The 18,305-nt window shown below is 50.5% G+C and overlaps 1 protein-coding gene across 4 annotated transcripts in view; it reads left to right on the top strand.

Moving 5' to 3' along the window:
* Positions 1-17,562, top strand: part of APBA1 (amyloid beta precursor protein binding family A member 1) — a 231,361-nt gene extending 213,799 nt beyond the window's left edge. For all 4 annotated transcript variants that reach the window (XM_047767749.1, XM_047767751.1, XM_047767748.1 and 1 more), the window contains 4 exons: positions 2,332-2,544; positions 10,791-10,910; positions 12,907-13,047; positions 13,852-17,562. In XM_047767749.1, coding sequence (XP_047623705.1) covers positions 2,332-2,544; positions 10,791-10,910; positions 12,907-13,047; positions 13,852-13,923 — 546 coding nt within the window. In that variant the 3' untranslated portion in view covers positions 13,924-17,562. The remainder of the gene's footprint in view (positions 1-2,331; positions 2,545-10,790; positions 10,911-12,906; positions 13,048-13,851) is intronic.
* The last annotated feature ends 743 nt before the right edge of the window (positions 17,563-18,305 follow it).

Below are 18,305 nucleotides of genomic sequence, written 5' to 3'. Positions count from 1 at the left end.
GCCCTGGTATTAAAGTCTGCAGCTGAGGGCATGGCCATTGCGGCAGGGCATCTTCTGCCCTCTGCAATCCAGGACCACTTAGGGGAGGGTTGCAGAGGCAGGAAGGACCTGAACCCTACTCTTGCCAAGTCCCCAGTCTAGGAAAGGGCACATTTAAAAGGAAGATTTTATTTTTATTTATTTACTTGTTTTTTGGTCTTTTTAGGGCTGCACCCATGGCATGTGGAGGTTCTCAGGCTAGGGGTTGAATCGGAGCTACAGCTGCAGGCCTATGTCACAGCCTCAGCAACTGCAACACTGGATCCAAGCCGCGTCTGCGACCCACACCACAACTCACAGCAACGCCAGATCCTTAACCTACTGAGCGAGGCTGGAGATCAAACCTTTGTCTTCATGGGTACTAGTCAGATCATTTCCTCTGAGCCACGATGGGAACTCCCCAAAAGGAAGATTTTAAATGATGGTGCCAGGCCAGAGACAGCTGTGCCTGGCAGAGTGGAGCCAATCTTGGGTCTCCAATGATGAGTACTGAGCTCCACAGGAGTGTCTGGATGAAAGTGAGCCCTCTGAGCTGGCCTGAGGTCTGGGTATTCTTTGGAAAGTATAGAGGAGTGCAGAGGGCTGGACCAAAGTAACAGAAGCATCAGGCTCTGCAAGCTGGGGCATTGTCTGGGGAGCCATGAATGAGGCAGCGTGGCTGGAGGAGAGGATGTGAGGAGCCAGCAGCATGAGTCAGAACTGGAGGGCCTGACAGTCCAGCTGAGGCAAAGGGCTTGGGCTTTCTCCAGTGGATTGAGAAAGTGATTTTTTTAATCCACTGACCTATGTTAGGTGTCCTAGGTTCCCCGGAAGCACAGCCTGAGTCAGGAATTCTTATTCAGGGATTTGGGAGGAGGGTGTACTCTGGAAAAAGTGTGGGCAGCAGGGCGGTGATGAGCATCATTCTGATCCAAAGGGACGCTCCAGGTCACACATCACAGGATAGGCTTGTCCCACCTGGAGCCACAAGAGCTGGCAGGCCTGTGTACCATGTGCTAACCCACCACTGACACTGAGGTCAGACACAGTGTGTTAGCATGCGTGGGCTGCCATGACAAAGTCCCCCGAGCCCGGGGTATCAAACACAGAAACGTATTGGCTCACAGCTCTGGAAGCGGGAAGTCTGAGATCAAAGTGTCGGCAGGGCTGGTTCCTTCCGAGGGCTGTGAAGGGAAGACCTGACCCAGGCCGCTCTCACTGGCATGTAGATGTCTGTCTTCTTACTGGGTCTTCACTCTGTGCATGTCTCTGTACCCACATTTCCCCCTTTGATAAGTTATATCAAATTAGGACCCACCCCCATAACTTTAGCCTGACTCCCTATGAAAAGACCCTGTGTCTCCAGCAAGGTGGTACTCAGAGGTCCTGGGAGTTAGGACTCCAGCATATGAATTGGGGGCGGGGGGTGCGGGGGACACAGTTGAATCTGTAACAGGTGGTGCAAGTGCTATCTCCCATTTGGCTAAGAGCAGTTCTCCAGGGAAGGAGCCAGTTGCAAGCACCAGCAGCAGGGGGAAAGGGACCCAGATCCATGAAGGGGGCTTTGTCAGGCCCTAGCTGTCCCCACTCCAGTGTGTGTTTAAGCATATATGGATCTGTGAATATGAATAAACAAACACACAACACACCACACTCACACTCCTTGTTGGTTGCTTCCAAGAAGCGTATTACCCCTTGCTGGTATCTCTGCCTTATTAGATTGCAAGTGTCCAAAATTAGCTCCCAAGTGCTCTGCCCAGCTGGGAAAAGCCACCCAAAAATTACATGTATCTAGAGCCATGGTCTTTGTTTTTGCACTTCCAATCTTTTTTGTTCTTTTTTCTCAGCTTTCGCTTTGCAGAGCCGTGTTTCTGTAATGTATATTTATTTTTAACTCAAGAACCTTAAGAGAATTTGTGAGGCTCTGTGGAAGAGGGGACCTGTGCGTAGAATCTGAAAGCTATTCTGGAAACCATAGCGCACCACAGAAGCCCCCACCCACACAGTCTCTCTTCTACTTCACTAAGGACTCTAAGAAAAAACCCACATGATGCCCCTCATGGTTATGTCACCAAGGCAAGATTGCTTATATGGAATAAGAAGTATAAAAAAAGGCTATGAGACTGCATCACATTGTTTCTTAAAGTTCCAAATGCTGTGGACTACAGAGAAGACAGGGCTCGCTTGGGGTGCAGTCATCAGGGACATGTCTGTCGTGTTTAGTCAAGACAGGAAGAGGGGCAGTGCTTTGATTTCTGTTGCTACATGGGGTGATGGCTGACTCAGGCTTTCTCCATGTTTTTCTCCTTTCAGGTCTTCATAGAGAAGCAGAAGGGGGAAATCCTAGGTGTGGTGATTGTGGAGTCTGGCTGGGGATCCATCTTGCCAACCGTGATCATAGCCAACATGATGCACGGAGGACCAGCAGAGAAATCAGGGAAGCTGAATATCGGGGACCAGATCATGTCCATAAATGGCACCAGCCTGGTCGGCCTGCCTCTGTCCACCTGCCAGAGCATTATTAAGGTAACGGGAGATGGGAAAAATCAGCTTCTCTTGCAGACATGAAATGACAGGAGGTTATTAATATTTAGGAGCCTGTGCTAAGTGTTGGGCACTGAGAAGGACACAGATACAAAAGGCATGGGCTTGCACTTGAGCTGTTTACCATCAGGCTGCTATTTACACATTCCTCCTTGAAATTGTTTTTCCATCAAGAATGGTGTTTTTGGCTACATAACACCACTCACTAACCCCTGCCCATTTCAGACATCACTAATCAAGCACAGCACTCTCTCCCACTGAGCCCAGACTCAGCCTCAACAGAATTTACTCGAGCCCAATTCCAAAACAATCGCTTACTGCAGTCAGCTAGGTATACTTGAGATGACTTGTCATCCCTGTCACAAATCATGGAAATGGTTCGAATCCCAGAGCACTCTTTCCTCCACTGTGATCCAGGCCATTGTTTCCTTCCCCAGAGCCTTCTTAACGAGATCCTCACCTGCCAGGTAGAGAGAAGGAAACTCTGTACAGGCTGTGCGCTCCTTACACCTGAATATAATTACAGCTTGTTCAACCTGAATTGACGCTATTGCATAAGGCTGAGAAGAGCTACTTAGAGGAAAATAGGAATAGTGAGGAGAAGAAATTAAATTTTCTTCTTGGAAATGAAGCATCCGTGTGGAGTCTTTAGAGCACATTGCAATCTGCTTAACCACATGGTTAGTAGGAACAAGAATATTCCTACTCCACTATAGGAGCTGTGGACTCCAGTAGCTCTGTACCAAGCACTCTGGTATCGCAGACTGAGATCCTATGGACTTTCTTTGGTCTCTTGGGGTTTCCTGGAAGACTAACTAGAACATAGCTCTGTGTGTGGAGTGAGGAGGGGGTGGGGGGAGAGAGAAAGAGGAAAAGAGAACAAACATGAATTCATGCAGTCGTTGTTCAAAGCAGAAGAAAATCACAAAGACAACATCCTTGACCAGGGGCCTGGGTGGGGGGGAGGTTGATGTGCGTATCTAGGACACAGAGGTGGGTGCCTCTTTGTTTTTAATGAAACAGATTCTAATTCCTCATAAGATAATCACACCCAGAAAGAAATAGTCCTCTTTGGCCTCATTTCTTTTTGTTACACTCAAATACATTCTTCCTCTTGCTCAACATACATTAAAGATAAGATTAAAGAACCGGCTTTGAACATGCATATTCATTCAGACTCGTTTAATTGGGCTTCTGTTAGGCTGAGCTGAACCATAGAGAAGCCAGAATGACAAAATGCACTTGGAGGATAATTTATCACTGAAAGGGTTCAGTGGCCCCTAATGGCAACATAGGGCCTGGGCGGGGATAAGTAGGGCTTCCTGAGGACTAGCGAGGCTGCATGCCCTGCGCATGACACAGCTGCCGGACAGTGCCTGCCCTTGGCACTTGTCCCCTCCTCATGAAAGGCCACACGAGAGGTTCAGAGAGTCATCAGCCACTCAGAAGGTACAGATAACATGCCCCAGCCTCCCCGCAGCTGACAGAGTCCAGATCCTCCTCTCCCTACTACCCGCCTCTGAACAGAGGAGGCAGTTGAGGTGAGGGAGGCAGTGAGACCCATGAGGGCAGTACCAGCCTCCTCAGGACCACACGGGGACTGGTCTTCTGTCCAGCACATCATACATCAAGGTGGAAGCAGACTAGTCAGGTCATTGAGCAGTTTGCTAAAGCGAAGAGGTTTGTTTGCACAAACAGCTGACCTTCAATGTCTCCAAGGGAGTCTTTGTGGAATTGGAAAATTAAAAGGCTGTGGGGAGATGCAAGAGCTATAACTGATGAAGATGGAGAGGAAGAAACACCTTTGTGGCTGCCCTTGGCAGAGAAGTGCTGAGCTGGCAGGTCCTGGTGAGGATATGCTGCCCCGTCAAGCGGGAACCTGTGATTGGCCCGGCCCTGTCCCCTACTCCCCGATCTGCTGGAGGATGTCACCACTGATTTCAGCTGGAATTGCCAGTACCACACGAGGGTGTTGAGTGTTTTGTACACTTGCTTTTATTTATTTTATTTATTTATTTATTTATTTATTTATTTATTTATTTATTTATTTTTGTCTTTTATCCTTTTAGGGCCACACCCACGGCATATGGAGGTTCCCAGGCTAGGGGTTGAATCTGAGCTTAGCCACCAGCCTACGCCAGAGCCACAGTAATGCCAGATCTGAGCTGTCTGAGCTTACACCACAGCTCACGGCAACACCAGATCCTTAACCCACTGAGCGAGGCCAGGGATTGAACCCTCAACCTCGTGGTTCCTAGTCGGATTCGTTTCCGCTATGCCACAACAGGAACTCCATGTATACTTGTTTTTAAATTCTCTGGGAATATGTCTTTTTTTTTTTTTCCCCCACTGTACAGCAAGGGGATCAAGTTATCCTTACATGTATACATTTTTTCCCCCACCCTTTGTTCTGTTGCAATATGAGTATCTAGACAAAGTTCTCAATGCTACTCAGCAGGATCTCCTTGTAAATCTATTCCAAGTTGTGTCTGATAAGCCCAAGCTCCCGATCCCTCCCACTCCCTCCCCCTCCCATCAGGCAGCCACCAGTCTCTTCTCCAAGTCCATGATTTTCTTTTCTGTGGAGATGTTCATTTGTGCTGGATATTAGATTCCAGTTGTAAGTGATATCATATGGTATTTGTCTTTGTCTTTCTGACTCATTTCACTCAGTATGAAAGTCTCTAGTTCCATCCATGTTGCTGCAAATGGCATTATGTCATTCTTTTTTATGACTGAGTAGTATTCAATTGTGTATATATACCACATCTTCCTAATCCAATCATCTGTTGATGGACATTTGGGTTGTTTCCATGTCCTGGCTATTGTGAATAGTGCCACAATGAACATGCGGGTGCATGTGTCTCTTTTAAGTAGAGTTTTGTCCGGATATATGCCCAAGAGTGGGATTGCGGGGTCATATGGAAGTTCTATGTATAGATTTCTAAGGTATCTCCAAACTGTTCTCCATAGTGGCTGTACCAGTTTACATTCCCACCAGCAGTGCAGGAGCGTTCCCTTTTCTCCACAGCCCCTCCAGCACTTGTTATTTGTGGATTTATTAATGATGGCCATTCTGACTGGTGTGAGGTGGTATCTCATGGTAGTTTTGATTTGCGTTTCTCTTATAATCAGCGAGGAACATGTCTTTTTTGCCAGTAACTGAGCAGATGCTCACACTGCCCCCCCCCCACCTACCTCTCCATTCCACGCCCTCGGCCAGTGCAGGGGAATGTTCTGGGCTTCAAGCCTTCACGGTAATATTCTTTGTTTCAGCGTCATGTCAGTTCTCCTTGCAGTGAGTTTAACGAGAAGCTCTCATCCCAGTAAACCAGCGCTTTAATCACTCAGGGATCCTGTTAAACTGCAGGTTCTGATTCTCCAGGTCTGGGTGGGATTCTGCATCCTCAGCAGACTCCCCAGGGATAACATTGTCCGTCTGGAGCTCTGAAAGACAAGGGTCTAAAGCTGAGTATTCTGCATCTTGCCACTTTAATGCATGCTGACCTTTTCTCCTCCTGGTTATAGGGAATAGAGTACATTTCTAGAGTAGATGGAATGTATTGAATTATTTTCGTTACTTTCTTCCCTAGCTCTTATTATTTTTCCCATCCTTAAATCCTAAAGTGTAATCATCGGTAGCCAAAGGGTATTAGCAGAGCAGCCGTTCTTGCCATCACCTCCACTGTCCTGTCCACCAGATTTGTTTTCTTTTTGAGACGAGGACATCGCTTCCTGTTCCTTCCACAGGATCATCACAGATCTGCTTTCCCGTTGCTATAGAGATGGTCCTGGCTTCTCTCCTCTCCCTTCCCCTCTTCCCTACTCCTCCCCTCCCACCATATTTCTTAATTTGCTGCACCATTCCACTGTTGTCATGGGAACCAAATGACCATTTATTTAATTGGCACCTCCAATAAAATGGCAGCTGAGAAATCCAAGTTAATGGGACCCAACTTGAAGCATTGATTAGGAACAGCAGAGCAAATGCGTGGTCTGGTTGTTTCAAACCACCACCCCTCTGGGCTGCTGCTTGCAGCAAATATCCCCAGTCTAGAAATCCTTTTGCTGAGGGATAAATCGGGCATCTTAAATGAATTCACACAAAGAGAAAGAACCCGTCAAAGCAATGTGAACTTTTTAGGTATCCTGGCGAAAACAGTTATTCTGTTGCTTTTCAGTAGCTCAGGTTTTTCTATGGCTCAGAGACATGCCTGAACAACCCAAGTGGTTGGTAGGTATAAACATTGAAAGCAGGTGGTTTTGTCTGGAGGGTTGTGTTTCACACGTGCTCCTCATGTTTGCTGCTTTTGTGTCTCACACACTCCTGGTCTTATGGTTGGTGATTTGGCGAGAGATGGGGCACTGCCCTGCCTGTGCCCACAGCCCTCCCCTGAGCTCCCAGAAGCCCCGCTCCACTAACTCCCAGCGCCTAACACATGTCCTGGCTCATTGCAAGTGATCCATATATGTTCACTGATTAAATGAGTTAGAGAAGTCACTCAAGGGAGACAGAAATCTATGCATAAATGGCATCTCAGCAGCACCCCCCCCCATACCCCCAGAAAAGAAGCTGATTTTTAATGTTAGAAATAGCTGTTTCTTAGCATGATGGTTGAGATGTGGTGTTGTCAGCAGACGTGTTTAGGGAAGAATAAAAAAGCGTGACAAGAGGTGAAATTGTAGAATCAGACATGGAAGAGTCATTAGTGGGTTTCATCACTTGCTGTGAAGATGAAGAGACAGACATAGAAGGAGGAGGAGTAGAGGGTCTAAGACCTCTGCCTGTGTGGTGGAAATGCAGCTGGAGCCCAGGTCTGCTGACACAGCCGAGACCTCTTCACCAAGCACTGTTGGTCCTGCTATGGAGTCAGAATTCCAGTGCCTCCTCCTGTGGGCATGGCCGAGGGCACCTTCCCTTGAGCAGAAGCCCCAGATCTCCGCAGATTTCCTTCACCCCAGGAGAGTCACCCTCGGCTTACTCTGTCGCTCTTATTTGAAGACGTTTCTTGAACCAGAGAAGTTTCCGAGAGATGTTCCAGAAGCAGTGGAGAGGTGCGGGTGACAGCTGCCTGCGTGTGCATACCACAAGCCAAATCACAGCCATTGAGAGGCTCCGGTCCCGCAGAAGACAGCAATGCAGGACACTGAGGAAACAGCAGAGGTGGGAGATGAAACTGAGCCCCTCAAAATACATACATTGAGAGACAAGCTGGAACCACCCAGAGGTAGTGGGGCAGCCAGGGAGCAGGAGCGCTGCAGAACTATGGCCAGTAGGAAAGTAAGCTGAAAACACAGCCCCGTGCAAGGCTAGGATCAAAGATGAGGGGCACGGGTTCATTCTTCTGTAGCTCTCCCAGGCTTCTCTGTAGAGCAGGCCTAAAGCATAAATACCACAGACCCCTCCCGTTGTTTCTGTGGGGGAATAACAGTATTGGAGAAGATGCTGTGGGTTTGAATACAAATGGACCTGGGACTGAACTTTGCTGTGGCTGAACTTGTCTGAATTGCTTAGCAGATTGGAGCCACAATATCCTCTTTAAAGCTGGCATAATTCAGAGCTTCCAGTTTTCCAAGGAGATTAAAGAAAACAGCTCCTGTGACGCCCTAGATTGGTGCATGGTGAAAGTCAGTGACAGGATGGGTTTTGATGGACAGTGACCTTAGGGGTACACACACACAGGGGGCTGACTGGGCATCTGGCTTTGTCGTTCCTAGCCCCATGCGCTCTCAGAGCACACTCACCACAGGTGTGAGCAGTAAGCTGACGTCTTTGGCGCTGATCGTGCAGGTTCATTTTTCTGTGGCAGGGTCTCTACCAGTTCTTCTCAAAATTGAGTCTGTCACCAGGAAGTATGTATCAGGTCATCCAGGAGACTTGTTAACACAGAGATTGTTGGGTCCCACCCTGGAGTTTCTGATTCCACGGGTCTGGGTGGGCCCCTGACTGTGCGTTCCTACCAGAAGTGGCCAGGTGAAGCTGGTGGTGTTGGTGTGGGGTCCCCACTTTGAGAATCACTGGTAAATATACCTGTTGGCTACGCATAATAAAGCCAGACAACCAGAGGCCCAAAGCCCCTATCCATCCCTCGGTCTAAGGCATTATCTTCATTACATAGAAGCAAAATATGTGTGGGTCACCTCTGCCACTCAGGTAAGTCACACTCTTGCCCAAAGTTCTGTTGGCAGCGAAGTCATCTAACACCATTTTCACCTCTCTGCTTGGCAAGGTGCTTGTGAGGAAGGCAGAAGCCTGAGCAGGGGGTCCATCACTCTGGTCCAGACCTACTGAGCCCTGGGTGGGGAGGTTGAATTCTGTGTCTGCATCCCCATTGGTACGACATGAGGTGGAAGTCCTGACCTCTTGCGGGGAGCTGGCAGCCGCGGCTGTAGAATTTCCAGATTCCTATTTGTAGACTAAGAGCCGAACACCCTTTTCGCCAACATGGATTTGTCTTCGTTCTCCCGGCTCTCTTTTTACTTCACCAGAGAGGGTGCACACTGGCCCCATCTGTGCGCTGATGGGAGGATACTGTGGACTTGGGGCAGTAGAGCCTGGCCCTTCTCTGCTGACCGCTCTCTGCTGAAGGAGAGGATGCTCACTCACCCCACTGCACCATCTTCTAGGAACAGCTTCTCCCCTCACACCTGGCCCTTTGGAGCAGAGGGCTCGGCACCGCCCCCCAGTCAGCAGGCCTTGCTGGATGGGAGTCCAGTGGCAGGAGTGCTGAGTTCACCCCACTTCAGTTCTCAAAGCAGGGCCTCCGGCCACAAGCCGGGGTCCCTCTACTCCAGGCTTCTCCTCTGTGTGCCATGGTAGGAACAGGTTGTAGAGCCCCTGCTCTGGGCCATTTGGTTTGGCCCATCTGGCAGGTGGGGTTGGCCTGAGGCAGAACTTGCACTCTGGGGAGATATGGGAGGGCAAGTGCATTTCAGAACTGAATTACTTTTGAAGGACTTGGCACCTTCCTCTTGGGTGAGGCTCATGAGTCAGTGATGGGGTCAGTGGGGGCAGAACTGCCCCAGCGCCGGAGGGCCAGAGGGAGGAAAAGTGTAGCTCTGTGATGACATTGTAGGGGTGCTCCCACAGACCCGGGCTCTGGTCCCTACTGAGCATGTGTTCAAAGGTCAGTAAGACGGGGCCCAAGCTCCACTTAGAGTGGGATGGAGGAAGCATTCTAAACAGGCTCAGAAACCAGATGGAGTCCCTTTTAATCTCTAAAAACCAACTTTGCCTCTATACTCCATCCCAACTTGAGGGAGGGACAAGTTACCAAGGAGCAAGAAATTGGGGACCATCTCCAAGTCCCATTTCCTTCTACTCCCTCTCCACCAGCACTGGTCCTACCACCCTCTTCACTGGGCCATGGAGGCCTTCCCTGGTTGGGGTCCTGCCTCTGCATCCCACGTCTCTGCAGGCACTCCTGGGAATGCTGAGAAGCTGCACAACTCCCAACAGGCAGAGTGAGTGGGGGACCAGAGCCTCAGGGATGAGAGACAGCAACCCTGGTGACCTGGGCCAGTGCTGTGAGTGAGACTGCTTTGTTAGGAGAGGAGGAATTGCTATGTGCATGCCTTTTGGAGGAACAGCTCCGTTCACGTGTGGCTCTCACCTGACCAAGAGCAAGGCTGTGCATCCTCCATCTTTCCAAGCCAAAAAGCACGCGTGGCTGTCAGAGCCGCGCAGGTGACTGCTTGGTTCAGATGCCTTGAACACAGCCCATTTCCCAAAATGAAGGCACTGCCCACAGGAACTGCTCTCGTGCAGGATGAAAGGGCTCCGTGTAAACCGGGCAGTTTTCTCCTCTGAGTTGACAGAGTCTAGCATGGACTGTCTGGCTCAGGTGCTGTCCAGCTGGATGAGGGGGCACTAAGGCTCAGCAGGGTATATTGTGCCTTTGGTGCCATCTGCTTTTATCTTTTTTCTTTGTAGGGCCACGCCTGAAGCATATGGAGGTTCCCAGGCTAGGGGTCAAATGGGAGCTGCAGCTGCCGGCCTACACCACAGCCACAGCCACACTGGATCCAAGCCACAGCTTCAACCTATGCCGTATCTTGTGGCAGCGCCAGATCCTTAACCCACTGAGTGAGGCCAGGATTGAACCTGCCTCCTCCTTGGACACAAGGTTGTGTTCTTAACCTGCTGAGCTGCTGCAGGAACTCCTGCTTTTATCTCTTGTGTCAGCCTCGATGGTCATTGAATCCCCTGTACCTGATTCACATTTCAGGGCTTGAAGAATCAGGCCCGGGTCAAGCTGAATATTGTGAGGTGTCCGCCGGTGACCACCGTGTTGATCAGGAGACCAGACCTTCGCTACCAGCTGGGGTTCAGTGTTCAGAATGGAATTGTAAGTCCAGCCCCACGCCTTTTCCAAAAGTCTGATGCAAAACTGCAGCCCAGGACTTGGGGGATTTTTGGTGTTTTTCAAAGCCATTCACCTCTTGTAAAGAATCCAGCAAGAAAGGGACAAATGGGTGAAGGCAGACTGGCTTCCTCTGTGGGCAGAGAATTCTGTGCCTTCCCCAGGGGCGGCGGAGGGCCCTCCCCCCTGCCAACCTGAGATAGCTGGGGAGACACCCACCTTCCCCACCAGCCCGGGGCTGCCGGCGCTGCTGCTGTTGCCCAGGTTGGGGCCACAGGGCCCAGGGGACTAGGCTCTGCTATATCCCCTCCACTGGTGATTCCTCTGCAGCCCAGGCTGAGGACCCAGCCCTGGGGGAGTTATACGTGCATGATCTTGGCCTTGCATTTTTAGCCTCACTGGGCACTTTGGAGAGAGTATTTTCATCACTTGGATATCTGCCTTAAAAGATTTCCTTTTCTTCCCCTTCATTGTGATAAAGCATACACAACGTTAAGTTTGCCCTTTAAACCATGTTTAATCATACTCTTTGATTAAGGACATTGACGAAGTGGGTGTGACTATCGTGCCTATTTCCAGAACTTATTCTTCATCCCAAACCGAAATGCCATCCTCAGTACCCCTCCCTCTTGGTCCTGGTTTGCTTTGTTCTGCACTCATAGTAATTCTGGGCTTTGGTGACAAATCTGTAACCTTCTTGATATTACAGATTTTGGATGTGCCCTGTGCAGATGGAAAAACCCTATTCTCCCCCCCCCTTAAATTTTAATTAAGATTTGTGAGTAATTAACATTTTATTCCAAGTATGTCTTCAGGTTTAGAAATACCGTTGTAGTTTCCAGTCAGAGCTGAAATAATCCAGCCCACTTTATCTGTCCTGTGTACCTATGCAGCCTCATTTTCATCTTAAGAAAGGAGCCAGGATCGCTTCTTACAGTTTTGGCCTGATGACCTGTTTTTATGTGTTGATACTTCTTTGTTTGCCTTGGGAATATTTGAGTAATATTAAAAGTGGTTTAGGCATTAACAAAGAATTGTCATATGATAGATGTGGGGTCTTCAGGACCCCCTTAGTTTTATCTACAGCAGGGGAAGCACCAAAGGTTGTGACCCCCAGAATTGCTGATGGGCTGAAGGGTCCACACACTCACAGACACAGAAAGCATGTTGTCCCAAGATATTGCAGTCTCGTCTATACAGGCTTTTAAAGAAAAGTGCACAGTCTAGAGTGAAAAGTCAACTTTGTAACTTCATACCATGTTCTTTCTGGGAAGTTCTGCGTGCTTTGTGTGAGGTCGGGAGGCTTCACCTGCAGGACCAAGCCCAGAGCCCTCCACCAGCCTGCAGCCTTTGCCCCTGCCTGGCTGCACTGAGACAAAAACCAGCCACCTGCTCGTTTCTGCGAGAAGGGAGGTGGAACAAGGGCCACTGAGTTGGGAAGGCCAAAAGGAGCTGTTGCCCTCCAGCTGACCACCCTTTGGAACACAAAGTGGGGTTCTATCAGGTTCTAGTCCCATTTTTAACTCATGTAACTGTGACCCTGAAAAGCCAGCTGTTAGCATTACCCAGTTCAGTGTTGGAGGCCCAGATAATACTAACCTGTGTTACACAGGCTGACAATTTGAAACATTACCAACTCTGGGATGGGCTCAGACAGCTCTCATTACCAAGACCAAGCCAGGATGAAGAGTAAATTATAGTCAAAATTCACTGGGCCAGGAAATCCTGTGTGGTGCTACGCTCCCTGTGCAAAGTGCGTGGATAGGAGGTCGGGGTTGGGGGGCAGATCTGGGCCTCGAGAGCTGTATCTCTTGTAAACAGAAACAAAGAAGTATAAATGTCCAAAACTTGACTGTGGCAGCTTCTCAGAGATGAGAGCACTGGGGACTGGGGCCGGTTCTAGGAAAAGCAGTCTCCTGCCCCGACCCCGTCCCCCTGCGATGCTGCTCAGGATGGATAACTTGGCCTTTGACTCTGCTAGATCTGCAGCCTCATGCGAGGGGGCATAGCGGAGAGGGGAGGCGTCCGCGTGGGACATCGCATCATTGAAATCAACGGGCAGAGCGTGGTCGCCACCCCGCACGAGAAGATTGTCCACATCCTCTCCAACGCCGTGGGGGAGGTAAGGGAGGGTCCAGAGCTGGGGGGGGGTCCCCTCCTGCCCCCAACTCCGTGCTCACCCTGGCCCTGAGTGTCCCTCCCCGCCCTGACCACACCTCAGACCATTTTAAATGTAGAAACAAGCAGTTGTCTGAGAGCCACCCCCTTGAAATCCCATCACATCGCCTCCAGCCTTCGACTCCACCCCCCTTTGCCTAACCTTCTCATTTCACCTCTCAGGGCACCAAATGGGCACCTTCTCTCCATGGCTGCCTAAGTTCTTTGCATTTCCCCCATCTAATCCCACCAAAAGTGCCTAGAAGATTCAAGTCTTAGATTCACGTCTTATCACCAGCGCCCCCAAAGGCAGCTCCCTGGCTGGGCTGGGGCTCTGACAGCTGTTCCAGGGCTGACTGCCTGCTGAGGGATGGAGAAGCAGCCAAAAACCCCACAGTGGTCCTCCTTCTGTTCTAAGATGTTCTGTCTCAATTTCTTTTCTTTCCTTCTTCCTTTCCTTTCTTTTCTCTTTCTTTCTCTCTCCCTCTCCCTCCCTTACTTAATTTTAATAAAAGGCCTGCTAGAGCAAGAGTACTATGGAAAATAAACCTTACCTGGTGTTCATTTTTTGCTATCACCCTTAACTTTGTAGAAAGCCCCTGGATTCTGGTCTTCCTGGAGGCCACCTGGGTCAGGTCCCCATTAGTAATGGGAGTGGGGGGAGATGAACAGGGTGTACTTTCAAGCCTCCCCCCACGGTGAGAGGCACTGCAGTGTCCACACAGCCCCCAGAACCCCAGTCCGCATTAATGTGTGCTTCTGCCCTCAGATTCACATGAAGACGATGCCGGCTGCCATGTACAGACTGCTGACGGCCCAGGAGCAGCCCGTGTACATCTGAGGCTGCACCCGCGCCCGCGGCATGCATGGAGGACTCTCCTCACTTGTGGTTGTGTTTCTCGTGCTGCATCTGTGTGCCCACTGAGACATTCCCCACTCACGCCCAGCACTCGGTCTGACACAGGAGGAAAAGAATCTACAGAGACCTCCCTCTCTGTGCTCTGTCTCTCTCCAGTTTGCATTTTTTGTTTTTAATACCAGGGAAGTTTTGTATGCGCTCCCTTGAGGGTTGTCACCACCCAGGAAGAATCCTCGCTTCCCCAGAGGTGCAGCCCTCTCTGAGGAGCTCCTGGGGGGTGAAGAAGAAGCTGACTCAGCAGTGCCTACAGTCCAGTCGCTGATCTCTGCTCTCCTCCCCTCCGTGTTCGGGAACCTGGTCGTAACAGGGGGGCCGGCCCATGTCTTTATAGATAAGCCTGCCCACCGTGTCCTGGGGGCAGCATACGTTACATCCACCCAGGATTTCTGAGCCAACCTTACGCCTCTTCTATCGCTGGTTTCAGTTTCAACATAATTGTGTTTTCTAATCTGAGCCTTTTCACCCAAGGATCGAGGGAAACTGCCCTGGACAAGGAAACCACCACATTGCAGAGAACTGGGCGATTTCCAGGGTATCTCAGCTTCCTGAGGTTACCAGCCGTTAGATAAACTCGGGCAGGCACTCTCTGCCTCCTTCGGCATCTCACATGTCCGTACACAGTCTCACTGGCACATAGACCACCCTTCCCTCCTCCCTGCCACCAAGGAGGCACCCAGAGCCCCTGGAAAACCCATATCACCTCCCCACAAGACCCCTTCCCCCGGCAGGTGAGGCCTGTGGGGGCTGCTGAGCTCTGTTTGGAGAGAGACGTCCTTCTGAGGCCCGGCCCTGCCAGCAGCGCCTTGGCTTGTGTTCTAGTGGGAGCCCCCTTGCACCCCCACCCTCCATGTGCACACACATCACGCTGGGAGTCTGGGAGGGATGGACTGCTCCCCTTGAGGCGAGGATCCTATGTCACTGTGTTGTGCTTCCTGGCCCGAGGTGGGACCAGCCTTCCCTGCTCAGGACCACTAGGCAGGCTGTGACATTTGAAAGGCCAAACCAAGTACATAAACCCCACAATTATGGGGACCGTCGTGACCTCAAGCAATGCCTAAGGATCTCCAAATGTGTCCCAGAAAGAGCGTGCTGCCTCGGGGGGCCTGACGGAGCTTGTCTTTGGCGTGGAATATTACATGTTTTCATCCGGTGCCTCATGTCCATGGGTTTCGTCTCCGTTCAGTGCTGATGTTTTCGTAGTATCAGGATTCTGAGCCAATTTTTGTGTACTCTTGGTCCAAAGAGCGTTTTGTTTTCATGTGGGTGGGGTGTGGCTTGGTTTGGTTTCTGTTTTGTTTGCAACCTCAGGAGAGACAGGGGAAGAGAAAGTAATATATTTTGTGATATTAATATAGTCCCTCTTCTCAACATCTGGGATATTTAGGTTGTGTCTGTGCAAATAGGAACCCGGTGAGCTCTTGTGGGGCAGTAAGTATTTATATACCGAATGGAGGGATTTGGGGAAGGGAGAAAATGGGAAAAGAATAGCACCAGGAGACTTCCACCAGAGATGTGTTCGTCAGGGCCCCAGGGATCTCTGAGTTTTATGCTTAGAGTCGCAAACCTGAACTTTTCATCAGCGTTAAATGGCTGGACTCCCAGTGTCACTAGACGACAAGCACTGCTCAAGAGTGGCGGGGCTGCCCCTTTGCCAAGGGTCCAGGGTGGGCAGTTGGGAACCCCTGGATCGCCTTTGAGGATGCTTAGCTGAGTGCTGCTGGGAGACCCGCCCCAAGCCTGACCTACCACACATGAGAGGAGCCAGGAACCTCAGCTCCAGGTTGTCCATTTACCAAACTATAGTGTCTGATGATATAAGTAAATACTGAAGAGTCATAAGTTCATATTTCCTTTGCCAGACAGAGGTGGTGAGCCAGCATTGAGGTATGCTGGGTGGTATTTCAGGCATAAGGAGCCTTAGGAAATCACCAACACCGTCTACTCCCAGAGTGACTGCTCAGGGCATCTGCCTGCCTGGCCAGGGGACAGGAACCCTGTCATCACATCCCTGGGCGGCCTCCTGCATAATTACAGGGAAGTATCTTCACCCAAAGGAGAGAGGAGATAGAATGTACTTTATTTGCTGTGGCGCAAAAATCTTGGAAAGTGTCTTGGCAGATGTTGGTAAACTCTCCTAGAAGGCTATAGTACTTTAATATAAGATTATCCATCACATACTCTTGTGTTACTAAAAGTGGTTTCTCACCCCGAATATGTCTGTAGCTTGGTCCACATTCAGCCGGGTGAAGTGTATTCATTTCCCTGCTCCCACTGGATAGAGGGAATTAACCCACCTTTGGAAATTAACCAGAGGCAGAATCTTAATAGTAACTGTTTTTGAAAGTCCCCCCGGAGGTGGTGGTCCATTGCCTTTCTGACATCCCAGTTTATATAGTTATACTTGTAAATATCTGAAAACCCCATGTAATGGGGAAGACTGTACAGAGCAGCCTTCCCAAACATGGCCCTGGACAAAAAGCCACTCTTGCTGCCTGGCTAGATCGTGCTGTTGACTCAGCTTTCGGGACAGATTCCCAGATCCGTCAACCCCTCCTGGTCCAGCCAGGATGCCCCAGAACCCACCCACCTCGGTCTTCTCAAATGTGAGCATTTCAGGGAGCCACCATCACCCTTGGGTTCACGAGAGGACAGAGCCCCCAGAGCCCCATGCCTGGAGCCTGCTCCCCTCCCCGCAGCGGCTCCTCCAGACCTGGAACCCATCCCTGGGGCGCTGGACTCGCGTTGCTGCCGCCGGGTCTGCTTTCTGAACACACCCATCAGCACTGGCCTCGGAGAGTCCCAGAGTAACCTACTACCTCCCGCATCGCTCCCGCCAGCCCACAGCCCTATTCACACCCTAGACGCTGTCCACGCGCAGATGGCACCCCGCCACGAGCCCTTCTCGGGTCCCCAGACCCAGCGGTGAGGCTGTTAACCAATGTTTACAACCAAGGGCACCCACCTCCTTGTAGGTGTGTTTACTCTCCCACCCACACGGCCACTTGCTGGTTTGAGTTTCACGTCTGTCTGCTCCTTCCCTGATTGAGGCCGACTTTGGGGCTGACTTGAGCACACACACAACACACACACACACACACACATCCCCCCCCCATCTTTGGTCCCACCCCTCCCTCAAGGCCGTGGTGGGGACGCTGTGGGAAGGACATTCCTTGTACATATTCAGCACAGCCCCTAAAGTATCAACTTGTACTATTGTTCTGTAAAGAGGGTGGAATAGAGCTTATTGTAAAGCGTGGGGAGAAGTATAGTATTGTATTTGTAACAATATGGTTCTTTGTATACACAAAACTCGATCTCTATATATAAATATAAATAAATCTATAAATAAGATATATATACACGTGAGCCTGGAATGTGGATGCCGCACACCCACTGAATGTACTTCCTCTGACAGTCCGGTCCCAGGGCTGGCCCGCCCTCCCCTTCCTCCGTACCGTTTTGGGGGTCGTGATGTATGTAATGTGTTCTCTTCCTTTATTTAACTGAACGCTAATGTCTGTTAAGAGTTGCTACAACAATAAACAAGAACTTCACCTCTTGGCCCCGGCTGAGTGTCTGACTTGGGACGGGACAGGCGGGGGGAAACGAGACTGCGAGTGGGAAGATATCATCCTGCCTCCTGGTCATCCTGCCTCCTAGTCATCCCCAGGGGCTCCCTCCTGGCCCAGAGCCCACTTCCTAAATGGGCACGTTCTGTGAAACCAGCACGGCGATGAAGCACAAGAGACTCTGTCGCCTGGTCAAGCCGATAATCCTCAGTCTCCCTGGCCTCCTTGGCACGCACAGAATGGGAGAGGGGAACCCTCTGGAATTTCTCCGTGAGGGAAGGGAAACAGAAATGAATTACTCCCCCAGGAACTCCCCAGTTAGGGAGGTAGCCCTGATTAAGTGGCTAGTAGATGGAATACTGTGCCTTGTCCTGCCTTCCCCTGCTATCACCTGGCAGAAGTTTCCCGAGGAGTTTCTGGAAGACTCATCTGGGGCTCCATGCAATTCTGCTTTTGGAATCTCGCCAGACATGACCTCCCTGCTCCCAGGGGTGGGCTGGGGGTTGCCCAGTTCCCCCACACAGTATGCAGCCATATTTCTAAAGCAAAATGTCCTTAATGCTTTTTCTCTGTGGACACAACTGCCCCATCTTCACTGCAAAGCATGGTCCCCAGCCCTTGAGTATCCATGCACTGGGGCTGCCAAAAGCCTTGGAGAGCAAAACGTGCTTTGCACTAGAGGTCCTTTGGCTGCCTCCTGAAGCCTGGCCCCAGGGGCTCCATCCCCACCTCTGT

This window comes from Phacochoerus africanus, chromosome 2 (genome assembly GCF_016906955.1).
Source record: "Phacochoerus africanus isolate WHEZ1 chromosome 2, ROS_Pafr_v1, whole genome shotgun sequence".
Taxonomy (NCBI): domain Eukaryota; kingdom Metazoa; phylum Chordata; class Mammalia; order Artiodactyla; family Suidae; genus Phacochoerus; species Phacochoerus africanus.
This window is presented reverse-complemented; position numbering and strand designations above follow the sequence as displayed.